General features: G+C 46.3%; 1 protein-coding gene across 2 annotated transcripts in view; it reads left to right on the top strand.

The window, feature by feature from the left end:
* Window positions 1-824: 824 nt before the first annotated feature.
* Window positions 825-26794, top strand: part of LOC107386362 (rho GTPase-activating protein 42) — a 48415-nt gene continuing 22445 nt past the window's right edge. The window contains exons 1-8 of one of the 2 annotated variants that reach the window (XM_015960701.3): window positions 825-995; window positions 1084-1259; window positions 6951-7046; window positions 7147-7208; window positions 14544-14615; window positions 17154-17255; window positions 17350-17460; window positions 17879-17983. In XM_015960701.3, the coding sequence (XP_015816187.1) occupies window positions 1106-1259; window positions 6951-7046; window positions 7147-7208; window positions 14544-14615; window positions 17154-17255; window positions 17350-17460; window positions 17879-17983 (702 nt within the window). In that variant the 5' untranslated portion in view covers window positions 825-995; window positions 1084-1105. Of the gene's footprint in view, window positions 1260-6950; window positions 7047-7146; window positions 7209-14543; window positions 14616-17153; window positions 17256-17349; window positions 17461-17878; window positions 17984-26794 lie in introns of both variants that reach the window. The other variant, XM_070555682.1, reaches the window with a different exon arrangement.

Here is a 26794-nt window from a genome sequence, read left to right as displayed (position 1 = left end):
GTTAAACTTGTAAAACATATAAAGGAGTTACGGCAGAGCGACACGGTTGTTTTACCGTTGGCGTTGCTATTCATCATGATTATGTGATGGGGTAAATTATTTAATCACACAAGGCCATGCTTGTTTGGATAACTTTGTTTATCTCAATAAATGAAATCATTCCATGAAAACTGCATTTTTTATGTTCTCTGATTGTCTTTGTCCGATATTGAAATAGTTTTCCTGTTAAACAAAAATAGCATAAACAGAAGACATCTTTGGGGTGCTAAATACTGTTTCACAGCATTGTGTACAGCTGAGCCATCCAAAACAGCAGAGAATGTCAATAAAGCTGCTACAAGAGGAATATCCACCCCCTTCATCTACAAGTAAACACACAATAAGAAATGACAACATTTCGGTCTAAATGTAAACCAAAAAGCAGAAAACGACTATTTCATCATCCAGCTAAGGATTATACTCAGCTAAAATAGTAAGCTATATTACATCACTGACAAATTAATGGATTAATGGCCTTCTTTACCCTTAAATAACTTCTTTTAAAAGGCAAGTGCAATAAAAAGATTTTAGATGAATTTTGACCTTGTAATTTGAACGCTTATTTAACCATAAAATATGTGAATTACTGTTGTAATCAGTCTGTTGTTAGCATTGTGCTAATACTGTATTACAAAACCTATCCTAGATTTCTCCGCGCGCCAGCAGGAGTCTCCCGTTCCCATAGTAACAAGCTGTCGGGTGGAAAAGAAAGTTAGCTCGGGCTCGGTCCTGTACAAAGTCCTGTTTTATCCAACTATGTCAGATGTCCTCGTTGTTTCATCTATAAAGTATCCCAGCAGCGTTATATTTGACTAGTGCATCCAAGAAGGGAACAGATTAGCTCGACGAAGCCCAGCTCTGCTGTCCGGAAGTTCAGCGGCAGGAAAAAAAAAGACGAAGAAGAAGCGAGAGGGGCATGAAAAACAGGAGCTGGATGAACTTCTGACCAAGTTCCGGTGCATATTTATTCAAACACCGCGGTATGTGGTAGGTTTATCTCCACCAACAGGAAACATAAAGCTCTCGCCTCCGTTGTGTAATTAGTAGCGGTGTGTGTGGAGTCGTCATGGGTCTGCCGACGCTGGAGTTCAGTGATTCTCTGCTGGACAGTCCTGAGTTCAGAGAGCGGCTGCAGTGCCATGAAATAGAGCTGGAGCGCACCAACAGATTTATAAAAGACCTCATCAAAGATGGAAACATGCTCATATCTGCTCTAAATAGTAAGTAACCTCTCGTTATTCAGCCGTGTTTGGGTTCGTGTGAGCGTTGCTGCCGCGACAAAAGGCCACTAGTTCAATCACAGCGAGTCATTCTGTGATCAGTGCTTGGATGTAGACAACTCTTTTATGTCTGAAACAGCGTGTATGATACATTAATATACATACTTTTCTTTAAATAATATTATGATTATTATTATCCATTTGTGTTCTTGCTAATAAGAAATAATTTATAACACACATATTGTATACTCATCAATCATCAGAGGTCAAAATATTTAAATGTGCATGAATCAAAATTAAATTCGCACCATTATTGTTTATTTCTGTTTTCATTGTAATATTAGTCATCAAAACATTCATAACATTGCTAGATCATACAGGGTTGTTGCACAAGGATGTATAAATATATGAGATAACAGAATGAGTAATTGTTATCCAAATACATGTTCTTTAACTTATCTGTGTTTACTAAATAGAAATCTGTTTTCCTTTTAGTCTGAATAGGCATCATATCTACATTTTCAATACTTTTACAGGTGAAGTCTGAGTTTTTCTTCAACTTTTTTATCCATTTCCTTGAAAAGCTCTTCATGCACTGATGGCAACCAATAAATTAAACATTTAGTCAAAACTGTATTAATTTTAATCTTCTCTGAAACGTAAAATCCTGGAAAGACATCGCCCAATCATTGTAAACATCTTGTTAGTTAACACTAGACAGTTTCCTGCTCTGCCGCCCTACTGGTTGATAGTGGATTTACAACTGTCGTAAACAACTCAACACTAGCATGAGCCAACCATCGACATACATATATGGACAATGGGTTTCCATAGACTCCAATAAAACGTTTTTGTGCTAAAATGGGAGGTGGCCACCACCACCATTTTGACCGTGTCACAGGTTCCGTCAAGCCCAGACAATTCCATAAAAGGGAAGAGAGGAGGAGCTGAGGGTGGGGCTGTAAGGCTGGGATCAACTGACGACACCCGGTCGAACTAGCTACAAGCTAACCTGAAGCTAACCCAAAGCTAACGCGGAGGTGGGAGCTAAGCTAACGGAGGTAGCAACCTAGCTACAACTGGAGTTAACTGTGCACAACACCAGAGCTTCTGAGTCAGAGATACGCCGGGCTGACCGCTGGGTAAAACCGGGTGGAACACAGAGGTCTACGAGAGCTCCACAAGCCGGCAGCCGCACAGCAGACAAGCGCCGCTGCGATCTGAGATGCGCAGAGCTGCCGCTGGGGAGAACCGGGTGGAAAGGTTTCCATCCCAGAGCTCCACAAGCCGGTAGCCCGCGCAGCACACAGAAGCCGCGATCAGACAGAGATGGGCCGAGAGGGGAGAACCGGCTGGAAAACATCGGTCTCCCGAGAGCTCCACAAGCCGATAGTCGGAACCCAGCTCCACCAACATGTTATATTTGAACCCATTTTCTAAAGTGCAGCATTATGTTAAATGCACTGGGTTTTACCCTATTACATTTAAATTTCATGGTTAAACAGTACATGTTAAAATCTAAGCTCAGCTCGGCAGTGACCTAAAATACATTAATATAATTTTACTTACCGAAAAAAATTAAGTGGAGACTCCTTGGACGCTCTATTAGTGCAATTAATGCCACAGCAGGTCATTTTGTCTAACAATTGCACAAAAAATATCCAAAAAAGAATACACAAACACAGAGACTCAAAATCCCGGAGCAGTTTCCAAGCCAGACCGAGGCTCTACTGAGGCCTTTCCACAGAGCTAGCTCTGTGGTCACGTGGGTCTGATGCTCATTAATTATACAGAATTTTAGGCTTTTAATACACTTAAACAGAAGAGTGAGAAAAAAAATTCACCACCCCCACCCCCACCCCCTCAGAGTTGTCATGAGTGTAAACTAGATCATTTAAACAAAAAACATGTTTTGGAACCAGGCTGTAAACATGTTTATTTCTGCTGTGCAATTGGTATTTTCAACATGGGAGTCAATGAGGATTTGCTCGCTTCTGACACCAGCCCCCAGTGGATGAGGGTGGAACTACAATTTTTGGTACTTCTGGGTTGGGACCAATTTTGGAGCCGCATTGTGGGGGCTTGGAGCCAACTAACACCAAAATAATCCATGTAGGGTTGTCACGGTGTGAAATTTTTACCTCACGGTTATTGTGACCAAAATTATCACGGTTTTCGGTATTATCGCGGTATTTTTTTAAACATGTTAAATTTTCAGACAACTAAATAAGCCCTGTATATCAAGAAAACATTGTCCTCAGTTTGTGTCTAAATTTTGCCTACAATTTGTTATTTTGTAATTATGTTGTTTATTTGTTTACATTTTCCCCTTTAGTCTTAAAATATCAATATTTGCCCATAACTTCTTATTTTTTGTCTGTTTGATGTCATCATTTAAAAATATTAGATCAGAGATGATACTCAGTACTCAAGTAGCCTTCTAATCAGATACCTTTTTACCCTTACTTGAGTAATAAACCCTATATCAGGAAAATATTGTCCTCGGTTTGTGTTCTTCCAGTGAGCTTTGCAGATTTGGGAAAATGTCATCAGGCAGTAATCATTGTTAAATTCAGAATTATTCTCGGAGAGAGACCAACTCTTATCTGCCGCTGGGAGCCCCGTAATGCGTAGCGTCATTTCAACATGGCGGTGTCCGCGACACGGTTTATATGCAGGTAGCGACGCTGCGGCTGCTTTATATAGCAACTCGCTGCATTCTCCCTCAACCCAAATCCTCGGATCACGCATTTTATCTAAAACGCTAATGCTAACTTGCCTTTCGTTGACTGTAGAGTTGTATGTGATGGTCACGCAGATGTGTCATGAGATTTGAAGCGTTGCTGCCTTTCACAGACACTTTTTCTGCACGTGCTGCAGCTGTCCCTCGGCATTCTTCAAATATCCAAAAAAATGCCCGTACTACCGACTTTGTCTTCGTTGATGGATAAAATGTCCTGCGCGCTGCCATCTCCTCCTTTGGCCAATATTTCAGCTTTAGCTTCAAGAAAGTTTTGGTTGTAACAGATGTAACGTTCTGTTCTGTTTACAGATTCATATTTAAGGGTTGTTTTACATATTCTGTGAAGAGTTTGGTTCTGTTCTTGAAGGTAAAACCTTTAGGTGACGGAGCTGTCGTCTGTTAACGCAGCCTGTTCTGGCAGAGCTGTGTGTCTAACACATGAACATAATGGGGGGTGGGGGGTGGGGGGGTTACCTTTAATGAGGTAGTTTGGATCCAAACGGGGTTTCCACTCATTTTAATGCAATGTTGTAGAATTTAATGTAAATGAGGTTTATTGACTGTACATTCCAAGTCAGTAAGAAAGTGTAAAAGTGAACAAATCTGGACCTCACCACCATTCAAGTCATTTTTGTCTCCCTACTTCCCTTGGGTCCATGTGACAGGGATGAGGTGATGCTCACTCCTTACCCCTGCCACATGGACCTCAAGGGATAAACCATCAATCCTGCTCAATGGTCAACTTTCCTGGCGGGGTCACCCCTGAAGACAGTGGGAGGGTTAAAACAAATGTCTCATGGAAGATACCTGAGGGGAGGGGTGAGTGTTCTGGGACTGTGTTTGCATTCTAAACTTAGCTTGCTCTGTAGATTTGCTATAGCAGCTTTAACTGCCTCATTATTATTATAACTGATTCATTTTTTAATATTTATATCTATCATACTATTAATCAGTTTTATTTTCTACATTTTATATGAGTTTGACCTCAAATGCAATATGATTTGTTCATATGTCTGAAGTCTCACGGGGGTCTAGATTCATTGTACCTGATTTAGCTTTTAGCTCATTTTAATCTGAAGTAATGAACCTAAATGAAAACCAGCAATAGACCTTTCAGAGTAAACGGTGGTAAACATTTAGAGCCAGATTCTCCTCTTAGAGAGGATAATAAACCTAAAGCTAAATGTTAGAAACACCCATGAGGTGACCAAAGTGCTTCTCGTCTAAAACAGGAATTTAAAAACAAGTAAAACATTAAAAAAGCACAGTAAAAACTGCAATGTTGGAAAAAAAAATTGAAATGCTAAAACTAAAAGAACATCATCATACACATCACAACGCTCTAGGTTATTCAAAAGGCCTGTGACAAAAATACGATTCCAACTGTGATCTTTCGTTTGTTCCACAGCTTTGGGGCTGCCACAGCATGATCCCCCCCCCCCCCCCCCCCCACCATCTGTATTTTGGTCTTCGAACATGAAAATAAATTTGGCCCGATGACCTTGTTTCTCTCTGGTGTTTGTGCAAGGACTGAAAGTGAGAGATAAAGAGAAGGGGCGCGACCATGAATTAAGAACAAACATTAGAGTCTTAAACTGGATCTTAAACTTTATAGGAAGACGGAGAACTGGGCTGATGTGTTGCTGTAAACGTTCAGCAGCGTTTTGAACCAGTAGCAAATGGGCAAGAGCTTTCTGTGCTAAACGGAGCCACGGTGTAGAAAACCTGACAGATCTACATCACACCTTCACTTAACATTCATGGAGTTACCCATCTTGACTCGCGTCTGAAACTACTTTCTCCTCCAGCTTACTTCTGCTTCCTCAAACAGGCACCTTTACCTTTAGTCCAAGCAAATAAAAGTATAAAGAAATTAAAATAATCTAAAAATTTAGGTATAATCTGGACCCGAAGTTTGGAACTACTTCTTCTGTCTTCGGAATGCTAATAAACTAAACTACTGACATCACCGATGGAAGAATATCTAATGACACTAAATGAGATCAACACTAAAGGTCCCACCAAATTCAATAATAAATGAACGAGTTCTCATTTCTGTTTCCAGTGTTGAAGGATGTTTTTGTTTTCATTTCCTGTTAGGTAATTAAATGTGGGGTATATTTAATCTCCATATCCCTGGAACCTGAAATAAACACACACGACAAAAAGGAGACATTTTACCCTGAGTCCCCCAAATAATGGCGAGTTAACGCAGAGGAACCTCCTCCGAGGCTGTCCCCACGTTACTCCCCTGTGTTCTCAGTTCGTCAGGGGCTTTATTCAGCAAAGGATGGAGAAGGCGGGGCCTTCTCAGGTTACAGAGGTACAGAGGTTTCTTTGGAAATCCACAATCAACATCCTTGACTGCAAACAAGCTTCTCTGCTCAACCTTTCATGAACAGCCACAGTTGGCAAACACAGAGATTCATGAAGTGTTAATAACACTAATTGGGCATCTTTTAGGCCTCAAAAAGGTACAATTATAAAAATACCCAACATTTCCCTTCATGTATTAATCTCAACTATAAATCAGCTCATAAACAGGTTCAGCTGTCATTCCGTTTAACTTTATCTGTTTGTACTGCAGCTGTTTGATGGATATGGCTGTAGGATTGTAAAGCAGTGTTTGACATGGACACACACACACACACACACACACACACACACACACACACACACACACACACACACACACACACACACTCCAGGGTGTGGCTGTCCAATTACATCAGACTTTGACACTTGGTGGCTCGCCACTGAATGAAATGCTGACTCTTGTAGGAAAATGTGTTACTACTTTAAGGCAGGGGTGGAAAATGACTACGGCCTTGAAGGGAAACAGGAGCATTACATCATGTTTACAATCACGCCAGTATGAACAAATAGGAAAATGAAATTAGCACATTAATCGTTTATTTTTAATGCGACTGAAATATCGTTCCCCTCAGGTCTTTCTCTTGCAGTGCAGCGGTTCTCCCGGTCTCTGCAGGAGTTCCAGTTTGAGTGCATAGGAGATGCTGAGACTGATGATGAGATCAACATAGGTGAGTTAAAAGTTGATCAGAACTGTTTTTATCATGCTTCACCAGTATTAGCTGTTAGGTCTGCATATGTGAGACATGACCTGACTTGTTTCTTCTGCAGCTCAGTCCTTGAAGGAGTTTTCTCAGCTGTTAAGCACCATGGAAGAAGAAAGAAAACGACTGGTGAGGAATTGAGTTCATATGCTCTAGCGTAAATGGAGACCAACGTACATTACTGTATGTATGATGAGTAGGTATTTTATCTCTGTAGGCTCTAAAAGATTTTGTGGCTGTCATGTATTTATGTTTGAGGATGACCTGTTTTTGTTTTTAATAGAAGAAACTATAAAATCAGGGAAGTTTGCAAATGCATAAAGTTCGTTAGTTAACAAAATCATATTTATTGTTGCATCATTTAAAAAAATGTCCATCATTCTTTGAAAGATCACCGTTGGTGTTTTGGTCAGATCTTGAAAATAATGCTTTGTGCAGTCTTAACCAATCACTGCAGTCACAAGATATTGTGTAACCATTTAGTTAATAACAGTTGTGAATGAACTCACTACTCCCACATCAAATCATAGCTCGGAATCTGTGAATTGTGTGTTTGCTAAGGCCAATTGGCTATGGGTATTGTAGCGTGCATCGAGTGTAACTGGGACTGTCAGTTTTTCCCAGAATCGTTCAAATTTTTTTATTTCAATTCCCAGTTTCGATTCCCAGGCTGCCGACCAGAAGAAGAATCTGAGGCCAATCTCTGTGGAAACAAATGTGATCTGCAAATTCTGATCAACGCCTTTCAGAGCTGATCACACCAGCTGTCTGTCGCTCCTGCTCTGCAGCCCGCAGAGAGCCTGAGAGCAGCATCGCGTCCCCCCTCCGCTCTCTCACTGCGCAGGCGCTCAGCAGCAAAAGTGTACAAAACGCATCAGCCGAACGTTTTCTCCGTGATGTAAACTTTAATTCCTGCACCAAAATATATGGCATGGAGGAAGCTCATTAAAATGCGTCAATACGGTGGATTTGATACAAGTTTTAAAGAACAAACTCCGGGAGGTGTGAGGCTAGTTTATCTCACTGCAGAAATAAAAACACACCGAGAGCGTCAACAGTCAAGCGCAGCCCCTCACCAACACCTGTGTGTGTGTGTGTGTGTGTGTGTGTGTGTGTGTGTGTGTGTGTGTGTGTGAGCTTGAGCGTCAGGAGGCTGAAGAATAACCTGTAAAATAATTAGTCACCATGCTAGAGCAGCTTTCTCTCTGGTGGACCACACCGGGTTCTGCCACTAGCAGCCGATATAAATAATAAATAAATAAATAAATAATAATCATATAATAAATCTCACAACACGTTAAGTTGTGAAATTCTTTTTCTTTTTTAACTATTTATTCTGTTAAGACTTTTAATGTTTTAAATCTGTTAGATTGTCACTGACAGCAGATACATTTAGGTTTCAGTTTCCCTTCTGACTGAATCACTGCTGCAGCACGTAGGTGTAGACTCTCAGTCACCCTGTCCATGATCACCCTGTCCATGATCACCCTGTCCATGATCATCCTGTCCATGATCACCCTGTCCATGATCACCCTGTCCATGATCACCCTGTCCATGATCACCCTGTCCATGATCGCCCTGTCCATGATCAGCCTGTCCATGATCACCCTGTCCATGATCACCCTGTCCATGATCACCTCAGAAACAAACTCAGCGGTTGTGCTGCAAGTCTTTTTCTTTCTTCGTTTAAAACACATTTCTATTCTAAATGAAGGTGATGTTTTTGTTTGTAGAATTAAAATTCATGTTGAAGTTCAGATTATTTCATTAAGTAAGACCTGTGGTTAGCTGGCTCGTTTAAAACATGTAAGGTTTTTGGATCCTTTCTCTTGAAAGAATCGGAATTGGGAATCAATAGGAACCGGAATCAAAACTAAGAATTGAAATCGGAATCATTCAAATTCAGATGATGCCCAACCCTAACTCTGGGTTATGGTTAGCCATCTTGACTGATGTTGACTACAAACATTAATCAGTTGTAGATGAACGTTCAGATATTAGTCTGAGTTTTATTGAAGCCCATCCACAGATTGTGGCAGGAGAAGCTGAAATATGAGTTTATGTTTCGCTGACTTTGCAGGATTTGAGTCTAAAAGCCACAGTCCTTTTCAGGCTTCTTTTCTTACGAATCCACACTCACTCACTTGGTTGTGCTTCTTGTTCCGGTTTTCCCACAAGTCTGGTTCACACATTTGTCATGTTAACTTCTTGCCAGCAGCTTTATGTGCACCTCGGTAATTTGGGAAATGCCTTTGACTCCTTGAAACGTCACCTTATCGTGGTGGAGGAGTTTGAGTGCCCTAATGATCCTAGGAGCTATGTTGTCTGGGGCACTTAGTGCCCCTGGTAGGGTCTCCCATGACAAATTGGTCTTAGGTGAAGGGTGAGACAAAGAACGGTGCGAAGGATCTTTCATGGCGGTGAAAACGAAGAGTCGGAGTACCCGGCCCGGAGGGTTACCGGGGTCCCACCCTGGAGCCAGGCCTGGGGTTGGGGCCCGTGAGCGAGCGCCTGGTGGCCGGGCTTTCGCCCATGGGGCCCGGCCGGGCCCAGCCCGAACCGGATACATGGGCTCGTCCAACTGTGGACCCACCACCCGCAGGAGGAACATGAAGGGTCCGGTGCAATGTGAATCGGGTGGCAGACCAAGGCGGGAGCCTTGGCGGTCCAATCCCCGGACAAGAAAACTAGTTTTTGGGACATGGAACGTCACCTCGCTGGCGGGGAAGGAGCCGGAGCTTGTGGCAGAGGTTGAGCGGTACCGGCTAGATATAGTCGGACTCACCTCGACACATTGCATTGGCTCTGGAACCCGAGACCTGGAGAGGGGTTGGACACTCTACTTTGCTGGAGTTGCTCCGGGTGAGAGGCGGAGGGCTGGGGTTGGCTTTTTGTTAGCCCCGAGACTCTCTGCCTGTGTGTTGGGGTTTACCCCGGGGGACAAGAGGGTAGCTTCCTTGCGCCTTCGGGTCGGGGAACGGGTCCTGACTGTTGTTTGTGCTTATGGGCCAAATATCAGTTCAGAGTACCCACCCTTTTTGGAGTCCCTGGGACGAGTGCTAGATAGTGCTCCATCAGGGGACTCCATTGTCCTGCTGGGGGACTTCAATGCTCACGTGGGCAATGACAGCTTGACCTGGAGGGGTGTGATTGGGAGGAACGGCCCACCTGATCAGAACTCGAGCGGTGTTTTGTTATTGGACTTCTGTGCAAGCCGCAGTTTGGCCATAACGAACACCATGTTCGAACATAAGGATGCCCACCGGTACACTTGGTACCAGGGCAGCCTAGGTCACAGGTCGATGATAGATTTTGTAGTCGTATCATCTGACCTGCGGCCGTATGTTTTGGACACCCGAGTGAAGAGAGGGGCGGAGCTGTCAACTGATCACCACCTGGTGGTGAGTTGGATCAGATGGCAAGGGAACATGCCGCGTAGACCTGGCAGACCCAAACGCATAGTGAGGGTCTGCTGGGAACGCCTGGCAGAAGAACCTGTCAAGACGGTCTTCAACTCCCACCTCCGGCAGAGCTTTGACCACGTCCCGAGAGCAGTGGGGGACATTGAGTCCGAGTGGGCCTTGTTCCACTCTGCGATTGTCGAGGCGGCTGTTGCTAGCTGTGGTCGCAAGGTGGCCGGTGCTAGTCGTGGTGGCAACCCCCGTACCCGCTGGTGGACACCAGAGGTTCGGGGAGCCGTCAGGCTGAAGAAGGAGGCCTACAGGGCGTGGCTGGTCTGTGGGTCTCCGGAGGCAGCAGACAGGTACCGGATAGCCAAGCGGGGTGCAGCAGTGGCAGTTGCCGAGGCAAAATCTCGGGCGTGGGAGGAGTTTGGTGAGGCCATGGAGAAAGACTATCGATCGGCTCCAAAGAGGTTCTGGCAAACTGTCCGGCGCCTCAGGAGAGGAAGGCAGCAACTCGCTCACACTGTTTACAGTGGGGATGGGGAGCTGCTGACGTCAACTGAGGCTATAGTCGGACGGTGGAAGGAATACTTTGAGGAGCTCCTCAATCCCACCAATGCGCATTCCGAGGAGGAACCAGAGCTGGGAGGCCTGGGGATGGACTGTCCGATCTCGGGGGCAGAAGTTGCTGAGGTAGTCAAACAACTACACAGCGGCGGAGCCCCGGGGGCGGATGAGGTTCGTCCTGGGTATCTCAAGGCTATGGATGTTGTAGGGCTGTCATGGTTGACACGTCTCTACAACATTGCGTGGTCATCGGGGGCAGTTCCTAGGGAGTGGCAGACCGGGGTGGTGGTCCCCATCTTTAAGAAGGGTGACCTGAGGGTGTGTTCCAACTATAGGGGGATCACACTCCTCAGCCTCCCTGGAAAGGTCTACGCCAAGGTACTGGAGAGGAGGGTCCGATCGATAGTTGAATCTCAGATAGAGGAGGAGCAATGTGGTTTTCGTCCTGGCCGTGGAACTGTGGACCAGCTCTATACCCTTGCAAGGGTGATGGAGGGGGCATGGGAGTTTGCCCAACCAATCCACATGTGCTTTGTGGATTTGGAGAAGGCTTATGACCGTGTCCCCAGGGGCACCCTGTGGGGGACGCTCCAGGAGTATGGGGTGGGTGGCTTTCTGTTAAGGGCCATTCAGTCCCTTTACCAGAGGAGCGTGAGTTTGGTCCGCATAGCCGGTAGTAAGTCGGACCTGTTCCCAGTGAGGGTTGGACTCCGCCAGGGCTGCCCTTTGTCACCGGTTCTGTTCATCACTTTTATGGACAGAATTTCTAGACGCAGCCGTGGTGTGGAGTGTGTCGAGTTTGGTGGCAGGAGAATCTCGTCTCTGCTTTTTGCGGATGATGTGGTCCTCCTAGCTTCATCCAGCTCTGACCTTCAGCTCTTGCTGGGTAGGTTCGCGGCCGAATGTGAAGCGGCTGGGATGAGGATCAGCACCTCCAAATCTGAGACCATGGTTCTCGACCGGAAAAGGGTGGCTTGCCACCTCCGGGTCGGGGGAGAGGTCCTACCTCAAGTGGAGGAGTTTAAGTATCTCGGGGTCTTGTTCACGAGTGAGGGTAGGAGGGATCGGGAGATCGACAGGCGGATTGGTTCGGCGTCTGCAGTGATGCGGACGCTGAGCCGATCTGTCGTGGGGAAGAGGGAGCTGAGCCAGAAAGCCAGGCTCTCGATTTACCGGTCGATCTACGTCCCAATCCTCACCTATGGTCATGAGCTTTGGGTAATGACCGAAAGAACGAGATCGCGGATTCAAGCGGCCGAAATGAGTTTCCTCCGTAGGGTGGCCGGGCTCAGCCTTAGAGATAGGGTGAGGAGCTCGGACATTCGGGAGGGACTCGGAGTAGAACCGCTGCTCCTCCGGATCGAAAGGAGCCAGTTGAGGTGGTTTGGGCATCTGGTCAGGATGCCTCCTGGACGCCTCCCCGGGGAGGTGTTTCGGGCATGTCCTGCCGGCAGAAGGCCCCCGGGTCGACCCAGGACACGTTGGAGAAGTTACATCTCCAATCTGGTCCGGGAACGCCTTGGGGTCCTGCCGGAGGAGCTGGTGGACAAGGCCGGGGAGAGGACGGCCTGGAGCTCCCTAGTTGGGATGCTGCCCCCGCGACCCGGACCCGGATAAGCGGAGGAAGACGACGACGACGACGACGCCTTTGACTCAGAGACTCTCCGTCAGTTAGAGGCCTTTGTGGGGAGCGACTGGATTCTGTCCCAGTTCTGCTCATTTGTAATAGATCTGCATGGTAGGCTGCTTTTATGTATAGACCCTTGTGTGAGAGTGTGTTTGCCTCTGTGGCTGTGTGTTCATGGTCTGGCTGAAAAGGAGCCATGTGGAACCTATTCTGGCAATTCCCCTGTGATGCGAAGCATAGCCTGAGAAAATCTTTTAAGGTTCTCTCTCTTTCTCTCTCTCTCTCTCTCTCTCTCTCTCTCTCTCTCTCTCTCTCTCTCTCTCTCTCTCTCTCTCTCTCTCTCTCTCTCTCTCTCTCTCTCTCTCTCTCTCTCTCTCTCTCTCTCTCTCTCTCTCTCTCTCTCTCTCTCTCTCTCTCTCTCTCTCTCTCTCTCTCTCTCTCTCTCTCTCTCTCTCTCTCTCTCTCTCTCTCTCTCTCTCTCTCTCTCGCATATTTTGATTGTATGGATTTGCATGTGCTGTGACATGGCTACAACCCTACTGGCTGATGTGGAACTCCAGTAATAGCATCACCGCCAGGGAGTTTTCCATAAAAAAGGGTTCCTCTGAAATACTAGCCTGTTCAACCTGAAAGAATTATTGTTGGGTTTGACAATGCCCCCCCAGTCTCAGATTTCACTTTCACTCTACATATTGTGATGTGTTGAAAAAATTGACCAAACCAAAGAAAGGAAACTTTTGTCTAAGCTCTGGTCCAACCTTAAAGTGAAAGCGATGGAGGCCTCAAACTACCGTCAGTCTGATGTTTGGAACAACAAAGCTGAACAAACTCAGACTGGACAGAAGTTTTTAATAGACTCATGACTAAAGAGCTGCCAGACCGAACATAAACACAAAAACTCTGATAAGTAAACGACTGCTTATTTTTCTTGACTGAGTTCAAAACTCAGACAAAAGTTTCTCATATTGACTCTGCAGCTGAAAGAAGATTGCAGCAGTTTTAGCATAATTCCTTCACAGAGGTGGTGCCGAGTCAGCTCCTGCCTGGTCTGTAAGATCACACTCACATCTATCAGGGTGAGTTTCACAGTCTTAAAGATTGACTACTTCTTTGAGGTAGATTAGGATGACCTGTCTTAAAAATCTGATGCCCGCTGATGTGAGCCACATGTGCAGCATGGGTGAAGTGATTTATGTTAGTTACTCCTAAAGTTTAAACCAACAGAAAAAAGTACATTTTCTAAAATATATTTAGACGGCCGTACCACGACTTCAAATGTTTTTTCAAATTTGATGTAGTGTTTTTTGAGCTAGATAAGGGTGTTCAATGAATCTTAATAGGGATGCACTGAAACCAGTATCTGTATAGGCCACATACTGTGTGTGTGTGTGTGTGTGTGTGTGTGTGTGTGTGTGTGTGTGTGTTTCTTTGCACTTGTACTGCCTCAATACTACACAACCAATCGTGGGTCCACCATGGTGGACGTTTTGGGAGTGTTTTAAAAAGTTGCGACTGAGATAGATTTATTTATTGGCTCTACCAGATACTGAGAAACATTTTGATGTTGGAGTGTTAGAGTCATCACCAACACACTTATTCCATGAGATGTTCTAGAAGTAATGTTATTCACAAGATTTGACTAAAACGGCTAAAACTTTATCGTTTCATAACATAAGATGATCGTAGTTTGAGGCAACGATGATGCATTCCTGTAGGAACGTCTGATTTTTCTGACCGGAGCACATTTCATTCCATCTGACATTTCAAAAACGTCTCCCATGGGACCGTTGGAATCCCTTTTATTAAAGCTGGTCTCGCTGTTTACAACACCGGACTCACTGTTGGTTTCTCCTTTTTATTTCTCAGATCCAAAATGCTGATGACGTTCTGATTTCACCACTTGAGAAGTTTCGAAAGGAACAGATTGGTGCTGTTAAGGTAAGGAACACACCCAGGCCGCTCCACTCTGGTCCCACTCAGGCTTGTAATGAGCCATCAGAAAGTCTGGTGTGCTCAGATGAGATAGGTCAGAGTCCAGCGTCAGTAACAAGGTCATGGGAACGGACGTTGGATGGGAGGGAAGACGACAGACGGCGAGCATGTCACCAACACAGGGAAAATTGAATTTAGAGGCAATGTAAACACGGCGTGTGGTGTCTGGTTTCAGCAGCTGTCTGGTGTCTCTTCTTAGTTGTTTCTAAGAATCAACAAGAACATACTGGACAGCAGTTTTTAAGGGTTTGATGGTCCAGTTGATGGAATCCCAAAAGTAGAGCGTAGCACGACTGTGTGAGCAGCAGCAGCACCCTTTCAGTGTGAGAAAAACTGCTGAACGGCTGCAGTCTGATGCTATTTTGTCTGACATCTATTCTCCTAAAAATGCCTTTATTTATGTGATCAGGTCCTCCCACCCCAAAATAGAAACACCACCACACACACACACACACACACATCATCTCCTAATGAGAGCGCTGCTGAGTGTAGCCAGATGCTGCCACGTGTCATGTTCAGCCAGTTCTTTAATGTCAAAAATCTGATTTATACCAGTAATTTCATTTTTCTACAAAAAAAGAAAAATGTACTCATTAGCAGCATTTTTTATTTTTTTTTCTCATCATTACGCCTGTAGGGCTGCAACAACGAATCAATAAAACTCGACGAAGAAATGTGTTTGCAACTCATTTAGTCATCGATTCGTTGTGTTGTGCAACTTTTTTTGTGTCGTGCAACCTTTATTTAACAGTCAATTAGAGCTGAAACAACTAATCGATTTAATCGATTATAATCGATTATTAAAATAGTTAACAACTTTTTTAGTCATCGATTAGTTGTTTAATAATCATATTAAGTCAATGCATGCAGCTCATCTGATGCGGCAGCAGATCAGACTGAGGCAGATCAGAGCGAGATAGACATATATGTCGCGCACGCGTGTGCAAACTAAGTGTGCGATAAACTATTTTTAGACGTAGCACTCCTGCAGCATCTTTTAAAGTTCCTTTTTTCCCCCCCAGCGCGTTGTTGAACAAACGTAAGCTTGTTGTGTAAGGAAGAGGCTTTTTACTGGTGCACAGTGAGCTAATCTAGGTGCTGTGGAGGAAAACGGAAACCAGTAAAGACACAAAGGCAGGAACGGTCCAAAGTTTGGGATGAAAAGTGCAACTACAGGCAGATAGCTAATGCTAGCGCATAGCAGTTTCACGATGAAGTGGGGTTCAGAAAAAACACGATGGTCATGAAACTAAGAATATCTCAACTCTACAAGCGGAAGAAAAGACCCTGCCATCCCGTTTATTGTCCTGTTTAAGTGGTCTGCAGTACCATGCAGCAGAACCGCTGTAGTCAGGTTGCTGCTTCGAGTCTGCTGCTCAACATCGCTGCAGGAGTGTGGCAGTTAAATTTATTAGCACTTCCAGTAGCTTACCACTGAACATGTTAATGACATACAGTAAATTTTACTGATCATAGTTTAATTATGGATATATTTAGGTGATAGCATGTTGTTTTGCACCCTATTGAACTGTTTTCTAATCAGGTTTTGTTGTTAAAGGAAGGAGAGAAAATTTGCTTCCCTAGCAGCTTTTAAATTTTCCCATTTAATCCGATTATTCGATTAATCGAGTCAAAACCCCATCCGATTCACGCACGGAGCAACTGATGTGGAGAACGTGGTAAATAATTGACCTCAAGCATCCTCGGGCCTTGTTGCATCACATCCCTGTTAGCTTCATTGTAATGTTTTGTCAGCTGGATGCTTTCTGTCTGAAACGTTTAGAGTCTTATTTTGTGTGCAAACATGTCCACTCCTGCTTATTTTACAGGAGCAACTAAAAATAACCAGACAGGAACACTTAGTGTAAAAACATTTGTCTAATTTCTCAGAGGAAAGTTTCAGCTTCATGAATGCCTGAAAAGCAGCGACACATCCTGATGTTGGTTTTGACCGGTGGCGCCTGTGCTCGGCAGCCTCGCCTCTGTCAGCGCGCCCCAGGGCAGCTGTGGCTGCATCGTAGCTCATCACCATCAGTGTGTGAATGTGTGTGTGAATGGATGAAAGATGCACTGTAGTGTAAAGCGCTTTGGAGTCCTTACTCTGAGAGGCGCTATACAAGTGCGGGTCATTTGGTGCTTTTCTAACAGAGAACAGGTGTGGTCCAAGCCTGATTCGTGAGGCTTTTCCTGAGCCCGCTCTGCTCCAGCAGTGTTGCATTTGAGACATTGTTTGCTGCACGTTGACCACTTTAATGCCTTTTATTAAATCCCTTTAAGTCTTTGCTGCACGTGTTCAGTGACAGAACTAGATGTAAACGGTTTGTCTGAATGGAGCGGTCCGGTTTTAACAAGGCAGTAATCCTGTTTTATACAGTTCTCTTGTGGCTGCCGGTGTTGTGATAATTAACTGAAATGCCTGAAAAGTTTGTTTACAAAACAATTAAAAATGCCAGAATTCTTAATGTGCTTTAATATTTTCTCCAGGAGGGAAAGAAGCAGTTTGATAAGGAGACAGAAAGGTACTACTCCCTGCAGGAAAAGTACCTCAGTGTCTCCTCTAAAAAGAAGGAGTCACAGCTGCACGAGGTGAGTCCTACAAACCCCCACAAGCCACACGTTTCCCCCACACCTGTGGAGTAGCATGTGTGTGTGTGTGTGTGTGTGTGTGTGTGTCCTGCAGGCTGACTCACAGATGAATAAAGACAGGAAGATTTTTTATGACGCGTCTCTGCAGTATGTCTTCAAGATCCAAGAAGTGCAGGAGAGGAAGAAGTTTGAGTTTGTGGAGCCGGTAAGTTCGAACTGCAACATTATTGTATTCAGAGGGTTTTTTTTACATTTCACTGTAGTAAACACAAAGTAGTGAGACTGTTCTATGACATAAACATGAAGTTGTAACAAATATCCCTTTAGGAGCTGAGCCATGAACTCTCGCATTACCCTCTCAGTTTAGTCAGTGATAAACTGTTGGAAGGGTAGATATCAGTAAAAGCTGCTTCCTGTTGCTGCAGCAGCATTTCCTGTGAGGAGATTTCTTCTGGCTGACAGAGAGGAAAAGTCTTTGTTGTAAACATAAGCAGCAAACCACCAACAGGCAAAGGGCTGGGGTGTTTTCATGCAGAGGCTATTTTGGTAATTGAGCAGATGAGTGGCCATCGGTTCCTTCCCTCATTAAGCCTGGAGCTAACGTTCCCCCCTCTGCTCCTCAGTTACTAGCCTTCCTGCAGGGCTTGTTCACGTCCTACCATGAGGGCTACGAGCTGGCCTGTGAGTTTGAACCCTACAAGCAGCAGCTCCAGTTCAACCTGCAGAATGTGAGTGTTCAAAGCCTTCTGCTCTGAGGTTACTAAACTGTCACATGAATGCATGTCTTTAAATACAGAAATGTTAGATGTGTTTTGTTTTTTTAACATCAAAGACATCTCAACAGAGAACAGACACGTCTTTCATGTAACTACATGACATTAACCCCTCAACGATTGTTGAAATTAGCAACAAACCCTTCTGGCCTCATGGCATCCAGACGGAGTATTACTCCGGTCTCACACTGAAAGCGTCAGCGGCATGGAACGTCACTGCTTCACATAGAATCCATTATAGTTTATGGGCTATTTCAAACCAACAGTGACGCGACGATTTTCAGACCCAGAGGCGGCACGCCGCACCTCGCCGCTAGAGATAGGATCGGGTTCTATTTTTGCAGCGAGCTGCTTCTGGGACACGTCAATATCTGCAGTTAACATAGGGCTAGACAGGAAATCACACACTGTTTCTGTGTAAAATCCCCGGTAAATTTTCAAAATACAAGTACTGCAGCGATGCAATTTCATATAAATGAAGCTTACGTGTGACCCAGTGACTTATTTACTCACAGCATCGTTCCAGAAGTGCAGTGGTGTTTTTTTTTTTCATGGCTTTATTCCTGGCAGTGGAGAGGAGCAACACCATATATGACATCAAACAGAGATATCAAACATGATTTCCTTCTTCTTGGTTTAACGGCGGATTGCTTAAAGAGCAAGTCACCCCCTACCAGATTCTTACTCAACTCCCACTTCCTGTTTGAAAAATGCAACAAATGCTGTTGCCAAGCAGACCGAGAGGGCGGAGCCGCTAACAAATACACACACTCACAACATTGTGACATCATAATCTACCATCTAACATCATAGCGTACCTCTTAGCCAATAGCGATGGCAGATTTAAATTCAAACGCAGTGCAGAGTTTTTACCTGACGACGGTGCATCACTGACAGTTTTAGGCAGAATATTTAAAGAGCAAGTCACCCCCTTCCAGACTCTAACTCCACTCCTGCTTCATGTTTGAAAAATGCAACAAATGCTGTTGCCAGGCAGACCGAGAGGGCGGAGCCGCTAACAAATACACACACACACACACAGGCTCACGACAGCATTGTGACATCATAATGTACCAGTTTACATCATAGCATACCTCTTAGCCAATAGCGGTGGCAGATTTAAATTAAAATACAGTGCAGAGGTTTTACCTGACAACGGCACAACACTGCCAGTTTTAGGCAGAATATTTAAATTTTAACTAAGATGCACTGAAGTGCCAAATTATTGACGACACGTGTCTGCAGCACGATTAGACACTCGTTTATTTAGTTTATCAGCAAAAAAAGTAGATTTGGGGGTGACTTGCTCTTTAAATTTTAACTAAGAGGCACTGAAGTGCCGAATTATTGACTACATTTGTCTACAGCACAATTGGACACACATTTATATAGTTTATCGGCAAAAAAAATGTTGATTTGACGTGACTTGCTCTTTAAACAAACTGTGACTTGAAGACTTGAGGGATCGTGTGATCTCACAAGTCCAGCGAAGAGAAGAAGCCGTGCCGCTGCCAAGGCTCTCCCGGTGTGACTCTCGCCGCCGCTGTTTTTCACTGCCGTCTTAATTACTGTTGTTGTTATAGAATTACACAGTGAAATTAAACTGATCATCATTTAGTTGCTTCATTAACATTAGACAATTACTATTTAATTAAAATGTTATTTAAATTACTATCGTTTCACTTTTAGGCACTTAAGGGTAAACGTATGAATTTGATGCTTTTTCCTTGGAACCCCCCCCCCCTCCCCACTCTTTTTAGGCCATAAAAATGATTTATTTTAGAAAAATAAATTAAAAAGGGCTTTTGTGAACCTTTTTTGTAAAAGACACGTTTTCTCGTGAGCACACATGCGGTATTTCGGCTGTGCCGGTTGTGTCATTTGGAATCTTAAGATGTCCAAGGAAAATCCCGTCTTTCTCGCCTCTGATTGGCTAGAAGGGTTTTACTATGACTGACTATTTGATTTAGCAGCAAACTGGTGTCTTCTCTTGCTAAGTGCAGACTGTTCTCCTGGCACCAACAGAAAGCTGTTTTGGGGAGTTTTGTAAAGAAACTGTGAACTTAGTGCAGCAAGAAAGGCAGGCCCTTCATTGGACATACTACGATTCCAAACGATGCGTCCCGTCATGGTTGAAAAATTGTTCCAAAATGAAAGTTGAACTGACGTCTTTTCTGGCCATGAATTTAATGTTTTTCAGCGCGTCTCATTTGGACGTTTAAAAATAAAAATGTGGGCGTCTTATTCAGTAAAAGAATATCACAGAAAAAAAAACTCCAAGTAACAATCTGATTGATTCAAACCCGGGTCCTCCACATGTGAATCAGGTGTCTTACTAGTTGAGCTATCCTGTTGACACATCTTCACTGAAGATATTTCTATCTCTGAAAATGGTGTTAAAACCAGCAAACATTTGGATGCTTGATGAGAGCTGAAACACCGTTACGCCGGGGACACACCGGCCGCCAAAGCGCCGCCTGTCTGCTCCGGTTGAAAGACACCCAAAACCACACCCCCTTCATGTGGTCTCACACACACACACACACACACACACACACACACACACACACACTGGTTTTTATGCAGTATCTGTTTATGAACACATTCGACTATTGCGGAATTGTATTTTGAAATGCTTTATTTTGTTAATTTACCAGCCTGCCTCTTATGTCTAGGTTTGACTTCCTGCCAGAATTGACGCGATTCACCCACGGCTCACGAAAAAAATAGAGCAGACGCCGAAACGATCACTGCACGGCGCGGGCTGGAGCGCCGGCACGCGGCGCTTCAGCGGCCCATGTGGTCTATAGAATAGGATAACAAGGGCACCGAATGAAGACAGCCCCCGTTTCGCGGCGCTTCGGCGGCCGGTGTGTCCCCGGCGTTAGTCAGATAAAAGTTTGATATTTTAAATTATGAACTATAATTATTATGTTTTCAAAGACAACTAGTTTCAAAATGAAAGTTGAAACAACGTCTTTTCTGGAAGCGGAGCACTGCGGGCTATAGCGGCGTAGCTCTGCACTGTCCATATATGGTACTGTACATCCTGCCTTTGTGATGACAGTAAGGCCAGAACTCAAGTTCTATTTTGTTTAGTCTTAGCCCTTAAGCTAGCTGCTATTGGAAGGGTGATCTCAGAATCAGCCAATCATGAAGAGCTTCCCACCAATGGTGGGCACCCCCGTGGGTATATAAGTGGAGCAACTCAACTGTTCACCTCCGCTGTCTCTTCAAGCCAAGCTTAAGAGCTATCTTTAAAGAGCATTAGCCAAGAGCAAATTATCCTACTTACCAAGCATGTCCAGCGACGTGAGGAGCTTCCCGGCCTGCCAGACGGGCTTCATCTCTAGCGGCGACCTTCACGCTAAATGTGAGGTCTTGTCTCAGGGCTCATCAAGCTGGCCTGGCCCTGACCCCCCAGGCCTCGTGCCCATTTTGTGCCGCTCTGCCCGTAGCTGAAAAAATCCGCCGGGTCCAATACTTCACCTCCGCCGCCAACGAGGAATTTCCGGTGGCTGACACATACTTGCTGGACAAAGCCTTACAGTTCTTCAATGTCGGTCGGGAGCTGTCTGGCTCCAACTGGCTGGAAGATGGCAACGACCTTGAGGAATACGACGAGTCTGGCTGCCATAGCCCTTTCTCCTTCCTGGAAAACACGGAGGTCGATAAGCCTCCCTCAGCAGGTTCCTCTGCTCCAGTACCTTCACGCTCCTCCCTGCCAGCAGTCAGAGAACTGCTCCAGGAGCTACCTGCCATCATCCCTGTGGCTGCGGTCCGCAAGGGCCTAGCCGTCCCAGAACCGGCTCCACCTGAAGCAGATGATTTGGCGGGAAGTTTTGGGGCCACACAAACACGCCGTCAAACCCCCGTCTGGCCGTGCTTCCCCACTGCCATGAGCTGCTGGTCCACCACCTTCTCCGAGCCTGCTAAGCTCAAAGCGCCAGTCTCCACATATGCACCCATAAAAAAAGTCGAGGGCTTCTCTGACCAGGGCTGTCCAACCATTCCTCCATTGGATCCAGACCTGGCCTCGCTGTTTGGCACCAAGAACCACCTCGCTGGCCAGCGAGCAGTTCCCGCTTCCAAACATGACCAGCTCCTGGCATGGCTCACCGATCGCATACACCAGTGCGCCTTCTAGACTGGCGCTGCAGAAAATAACATCGCCCTTCTTGCCTTTGGCATCTCCAAAATGGAAGAGCTTGACGCTCCTGACGAGTCAAAAAACATCATTAGCAAGACTGCTGATGCCATTTTCAATCTGTGCGCTACTATACTCACCGGTTCTGCTCGCATTGCTGCCTGGCAAACCCTTATCCAGCGGGCCTTGTGGCTCAAGGCCCTGCCCTCCATTCCCGAACACCTGCACAGAGAAATACTGGAAGGCCCCATCACCTCTGACGTTCTGTTTGGTCCCCATCTTAGGAGCGCCATCGAGAGAGCTCAAAATACAGCTGAACTGTCAGCCACGGTGCGAGACCTGGCCCACCCCGGTCCACCTCTCACTCCGACCGCTCCTCCAGAGGATGGGACAAACACCGGGGCCAGCGGGGAAATTTCAACCACCCGGCTGCACCACCCGCCCCTTGGAGCCGGAAATCTGACAACCAATGGTTCCAAAAGGACCAGCAGACGTCATCCTGGCCTTCTCAGTCACAAGAACCTTGTCGAAAGCAACCGAGAAAATGACTCGTTGGGGGGAATGTATGTGTTAATGACTGTAATGTTAACTCTGCGGCTGATGTTGGTTTTGAATTAAAACCCAAACAACATTACATTGAGAGCAAAATCCTACAATCCTCTGCAGAATCTTCTGCCGAATCCTCACACATGTTCCCCACACCAAGCATTGCGAAACACCTGCATGTTCACACAGTCAATCACATGACATGCCCACAGCCGGCTGTAAAGGTCCGTTCCATTTGCGCACCAGCCCTAGCTTCCAGCCAGGCCCAACACACCCCGCTCCCCCCACAACGTAGGGTGGGACGGGATGTCATGACGCTATCGCAACCACGCGCGGCGTTACAGTGCGTGGCTCCATCCGCTGGCACTTTATCGTCCCCGTGCACGGGCCTGGCTCCCAATCGTCCTTTATCTTTGGACACCACAATCCGCTGTGCGAATCAGCCTCTTCCAGCTGTTTCACACTCGCCCTTTCGAGCGCAGCCTTCCATTGGTCACTCCCAGTTCTCCTCTGGTGCGAGCAACGGCGGTAAGGGCACGAACCCAGTCCTCTGATATAGTTTGCATGACCTCGAACACGCGTCCGCTGTCGGATCGTGCACAAGAATGGTGCCGCCTTTGTCACATGAGCAAATGAATATAAGACACCATTCATCACGGCCACACTCCATTTTCAGTCCCCTCCTCCTCCCTTCAACGGGATCGTGGAAACGGAACTCACATCACAGGAACAATCTCAGGCCCTAGAGCTGGAGCTACGGGAACTACTGTCCAAAGAAGCCATTTCCCAAGTTCCCCGCAGGCAAGAACACTCTGGCTTCTACTCCCGCTACTTCGTAGTACCGAAGAAGTCGGGAGGAATTAGACCAATACTCGACCTTTCCCTGTTCAACTGCTCCAAAGCAATGATGCATTTCCGCATGTTAACAATGAGGATAGTCCTAGAATACGTGCACTCCGGGGACTGGTTCACGTCAATATACCTGAAAGACGCATACTTCCACATCCCAGTAATTCCCAAACACCGGAAGTTCCTGCGCTTTTCATTCAAGGGAGTTCAATACCAGTTAATTTGTCTCCCTTTCGGCTACTCACTTGCCTCACGCACCTTCTCCAAATGTCTGGAGACAGCTCTCCAGCCATTACGCATGGCGGGAATGAGGATTCTATTTTACCTGGACGATCTGCTCCTATTCGCCTGGTCCAAGGATGAGGCGTCAGAGCAAACCAGGAAGTTAATAGAGCACTTGTCAACCCTGTGGTTTTCCATAAACTGGGAAAAAAGCTCCATCTTTCCATCCCAGTCAATTGTGTTTCTCGGGGTGGAGCTGAATGCCTCCCTAATGAGAGCCTGTCTATCCCAGGCGAGAGCGGCAGATCTCACCACTGCGATCTCCCGTGTGCAACCCTGCAAAATTGTGAGAGCCCTATTAGTTTTGAAACTTCTGGACATGATGGCTGCAGCCCACGCTGTGGTGCCGGTGGGATTACTATACACGAGACGCCTTCAGCGTTGGTTCATCCGCCTCCGGGTGTACCCGATATGTCAGAAGAGACGTATGTTAAGGATTCCCCCTTCAGTGGGCTGGGATCTCTCACACGGGGTCCCCATCGGACATCCTACGTCACACATCTCTGTATTTATTGATGCGTCACTGTCGGGATGGGGAGGCACGTGCTTATTCCATACGGTGGCAGATCGCTGGCCCTCCCACACGCACGAGCACATAAATGTGTTGGAGCTTATGACAGTGAGGAATGTGATCAGACACTTCGCTGCCCTTCTCGAAGGCCGTCATGTCGAAGTTCACACAGACAACCAGGTGGCGGCAGCCTACATAAATCGCCATGGGGGAGTTCGATCCCTCCCACTATTGCGCGTAGCCACAAATTTACTGTGTTGGGCACATGTCCATCTGCTATCCACCAAAGCCACCTGAACGTGGCAGCAGACATCCTGTCAAGAGGGGGACCCCGCGACTCCGACTGGCGTCAGCATCCCGCACTAATATCACAGATCTGGATCAGGTTTGGGTACCATCTGTGGATCTGTTCGCGGCTCGCGGAAATGCACAGTGTCGCCTGTGGTTTTCCCTGAGACCAGGGGACCACCCCCCACTCAGAGCGGACGCCTTCTCACACCAGCCCTGGTCTCAGACGCTCCCGTTTGCGTTTCCGCCAGTCCCACTGATTCCCCGACTCCTGGACCGAGTTTGGTCAGAACAGCTCTTGGTGATTCTGGTAGCTCCCAGACGCTTGTCCGGGTCATGGTTTCCAGACCTACAAGCGCTGGTATCCAGCTCCCTGTGGATGCTCCCGTGGAGGGAGGACGCCCTCCTCCAGGTGGGAGGAATAATCAAACATCCTCCAGAAATAGGCCAACAGCTGTGGGTCTGGCCGCTGAGCGGTCACGCTTAGAGGCTTCTGGGCTGCTGGGTGATGTGGTCAACACGATTCAGAGTGCGCGCGCACGCCATCTACCGTTGCATCTTATGCTGCTAAATGGGCAGCTTTCCAAAAATGGTGCACAGAGTGGAATGTTCAAGTGCTCTCCTGCCAGCTGCCGGATGTCCTATCGTTTCTGCAGATACTGGTGGGCAGAGGCCTCACATTCAGCACTATTAAAACATATGCTGCAGCTATCTCATCCTGTCACCAAGGTTTTGGAGATCTGTTTTCAATCATCCCCTCACAAAACGTTTTCTAAAAGGTGTCAGAAGGAACAGACCTGTGTCCCGCCCACTATTTCCCCAGTGGGACCTAACGGTGGTTCTGCACGGCTTATCTGAAGCCCCATATGAGCCCTTGGACCAGGTCTCACTCAAGTTCCTGTCACTCAGAACTGCTTTACTGCTGGCACTGGCATCAGTCAAGAGAGTGAGCAACCTAACCGCCCTCTCAGTGGCTCCTGCATGCCTCAGGATCCGGGAAGATGGCTGGTCTGCTGTTTTATGCCTCAACCCAGCCTTTGTGCCCAAAAACATTAATACTTCCTTCAAATCCAGGTCAATTTCATTGGCTAGACTTTTTCCTCCTCCCCATAATTCTGATGAGGAGGCAGCTTCCCACCTTCTCTGCCTGGTGCGGGCGCTCGCAGTTCAGGGATTCGTCACTACAGAGTCTGTTTATGCACTACAGAGACTCCTCCCTTGGGCAAGCGCTGTCGACCCAGCGTCTTTCACACTGGCTATGTGACGCTATTTCACTCGCTTACACATCATCAGGGTGGGATCCTCCTGAGACACTCAGGGCTCACTCAGCCAGAGGTATTTCCTCTTCTATGGCGCTCTGCAGTGGTGTGTCAATGGAAGACATCTGTCTAGCTGCTTCATGGGCTTCCCCATGTTCCTTTACTCATTATTACTTACGAGATGTTTCTTCAGGATCCATCACTCGTTCAGTGCTTGGACCCCAACAGGCTGAGTGAAAACATTACGAACTCACATCGGCCCTACTACAATAATACATATCCAGATGGATATGTTCGCAATCACTACCTATGTTCCCCTCATAATGGGTCCCATTCAATCCATTGCCCTCTTGTCACCCTGGGCTCCTTATTTTCTTATCACCCCTCATACATGAGCCGGTGATTACATCAATGGATCATCAAATTCATCCTCTTGTGGATGATCATTTTAGTGGGAACCCCACTCTTCTTTCTGGCTGCCTCAGCCTTCTAAGCCCTTAGGCTTAGGCTGAGCAACCCTCTCTAAGAAGAGAAATGTTGGATGTGCCCATTTGTTTTGAGCTAACCAGTGTGGCGTAAACACATTCAGCTGCGCATTATTCCAATAGCAGCTAGCTTAAGGGCTAAGACTAGATGAAATAGAACGTTGGTTACGTATTGGAACCCCAGATTCTATGAGTCTAGTCGCAGTCCTTAAGCCAATGGCCCCACTGGTTCTGATAGGACCAAGAGCCATCGGAGACGAACAGTAGAGTCGCTCCACTTATATACCCACGGGGGTGCCCACCATTGGTGGGCGTACATTTAAGCTATTCATGATGGGCTGATGCTGACATCACCTTTCCAATAGCAGCTAGCTTAAGGGCTGCGACTAGACTCATAAA

Source organism: Nothobranchius furzeri, chromosome 10 (assembly GCF_043380555.1).
Source record: "Nothobranchius furzeri strain GRZ-AD chromosome 10, NfurGRZ-RIMD1, whole genome shotgun sequence".
Classification (NCBI taxonomy): Eukaryota; Metazoa; Chordata; class Actinopteri; order Cyprinodontiformes; family Nothobranchiidae; genus Nothobranchius; species Nothobranchius furzeri.
Note: the sequence above shows the minus strand (reverse complement) of the source record. Positions and strands in the feature narration are given on the sequence as shown.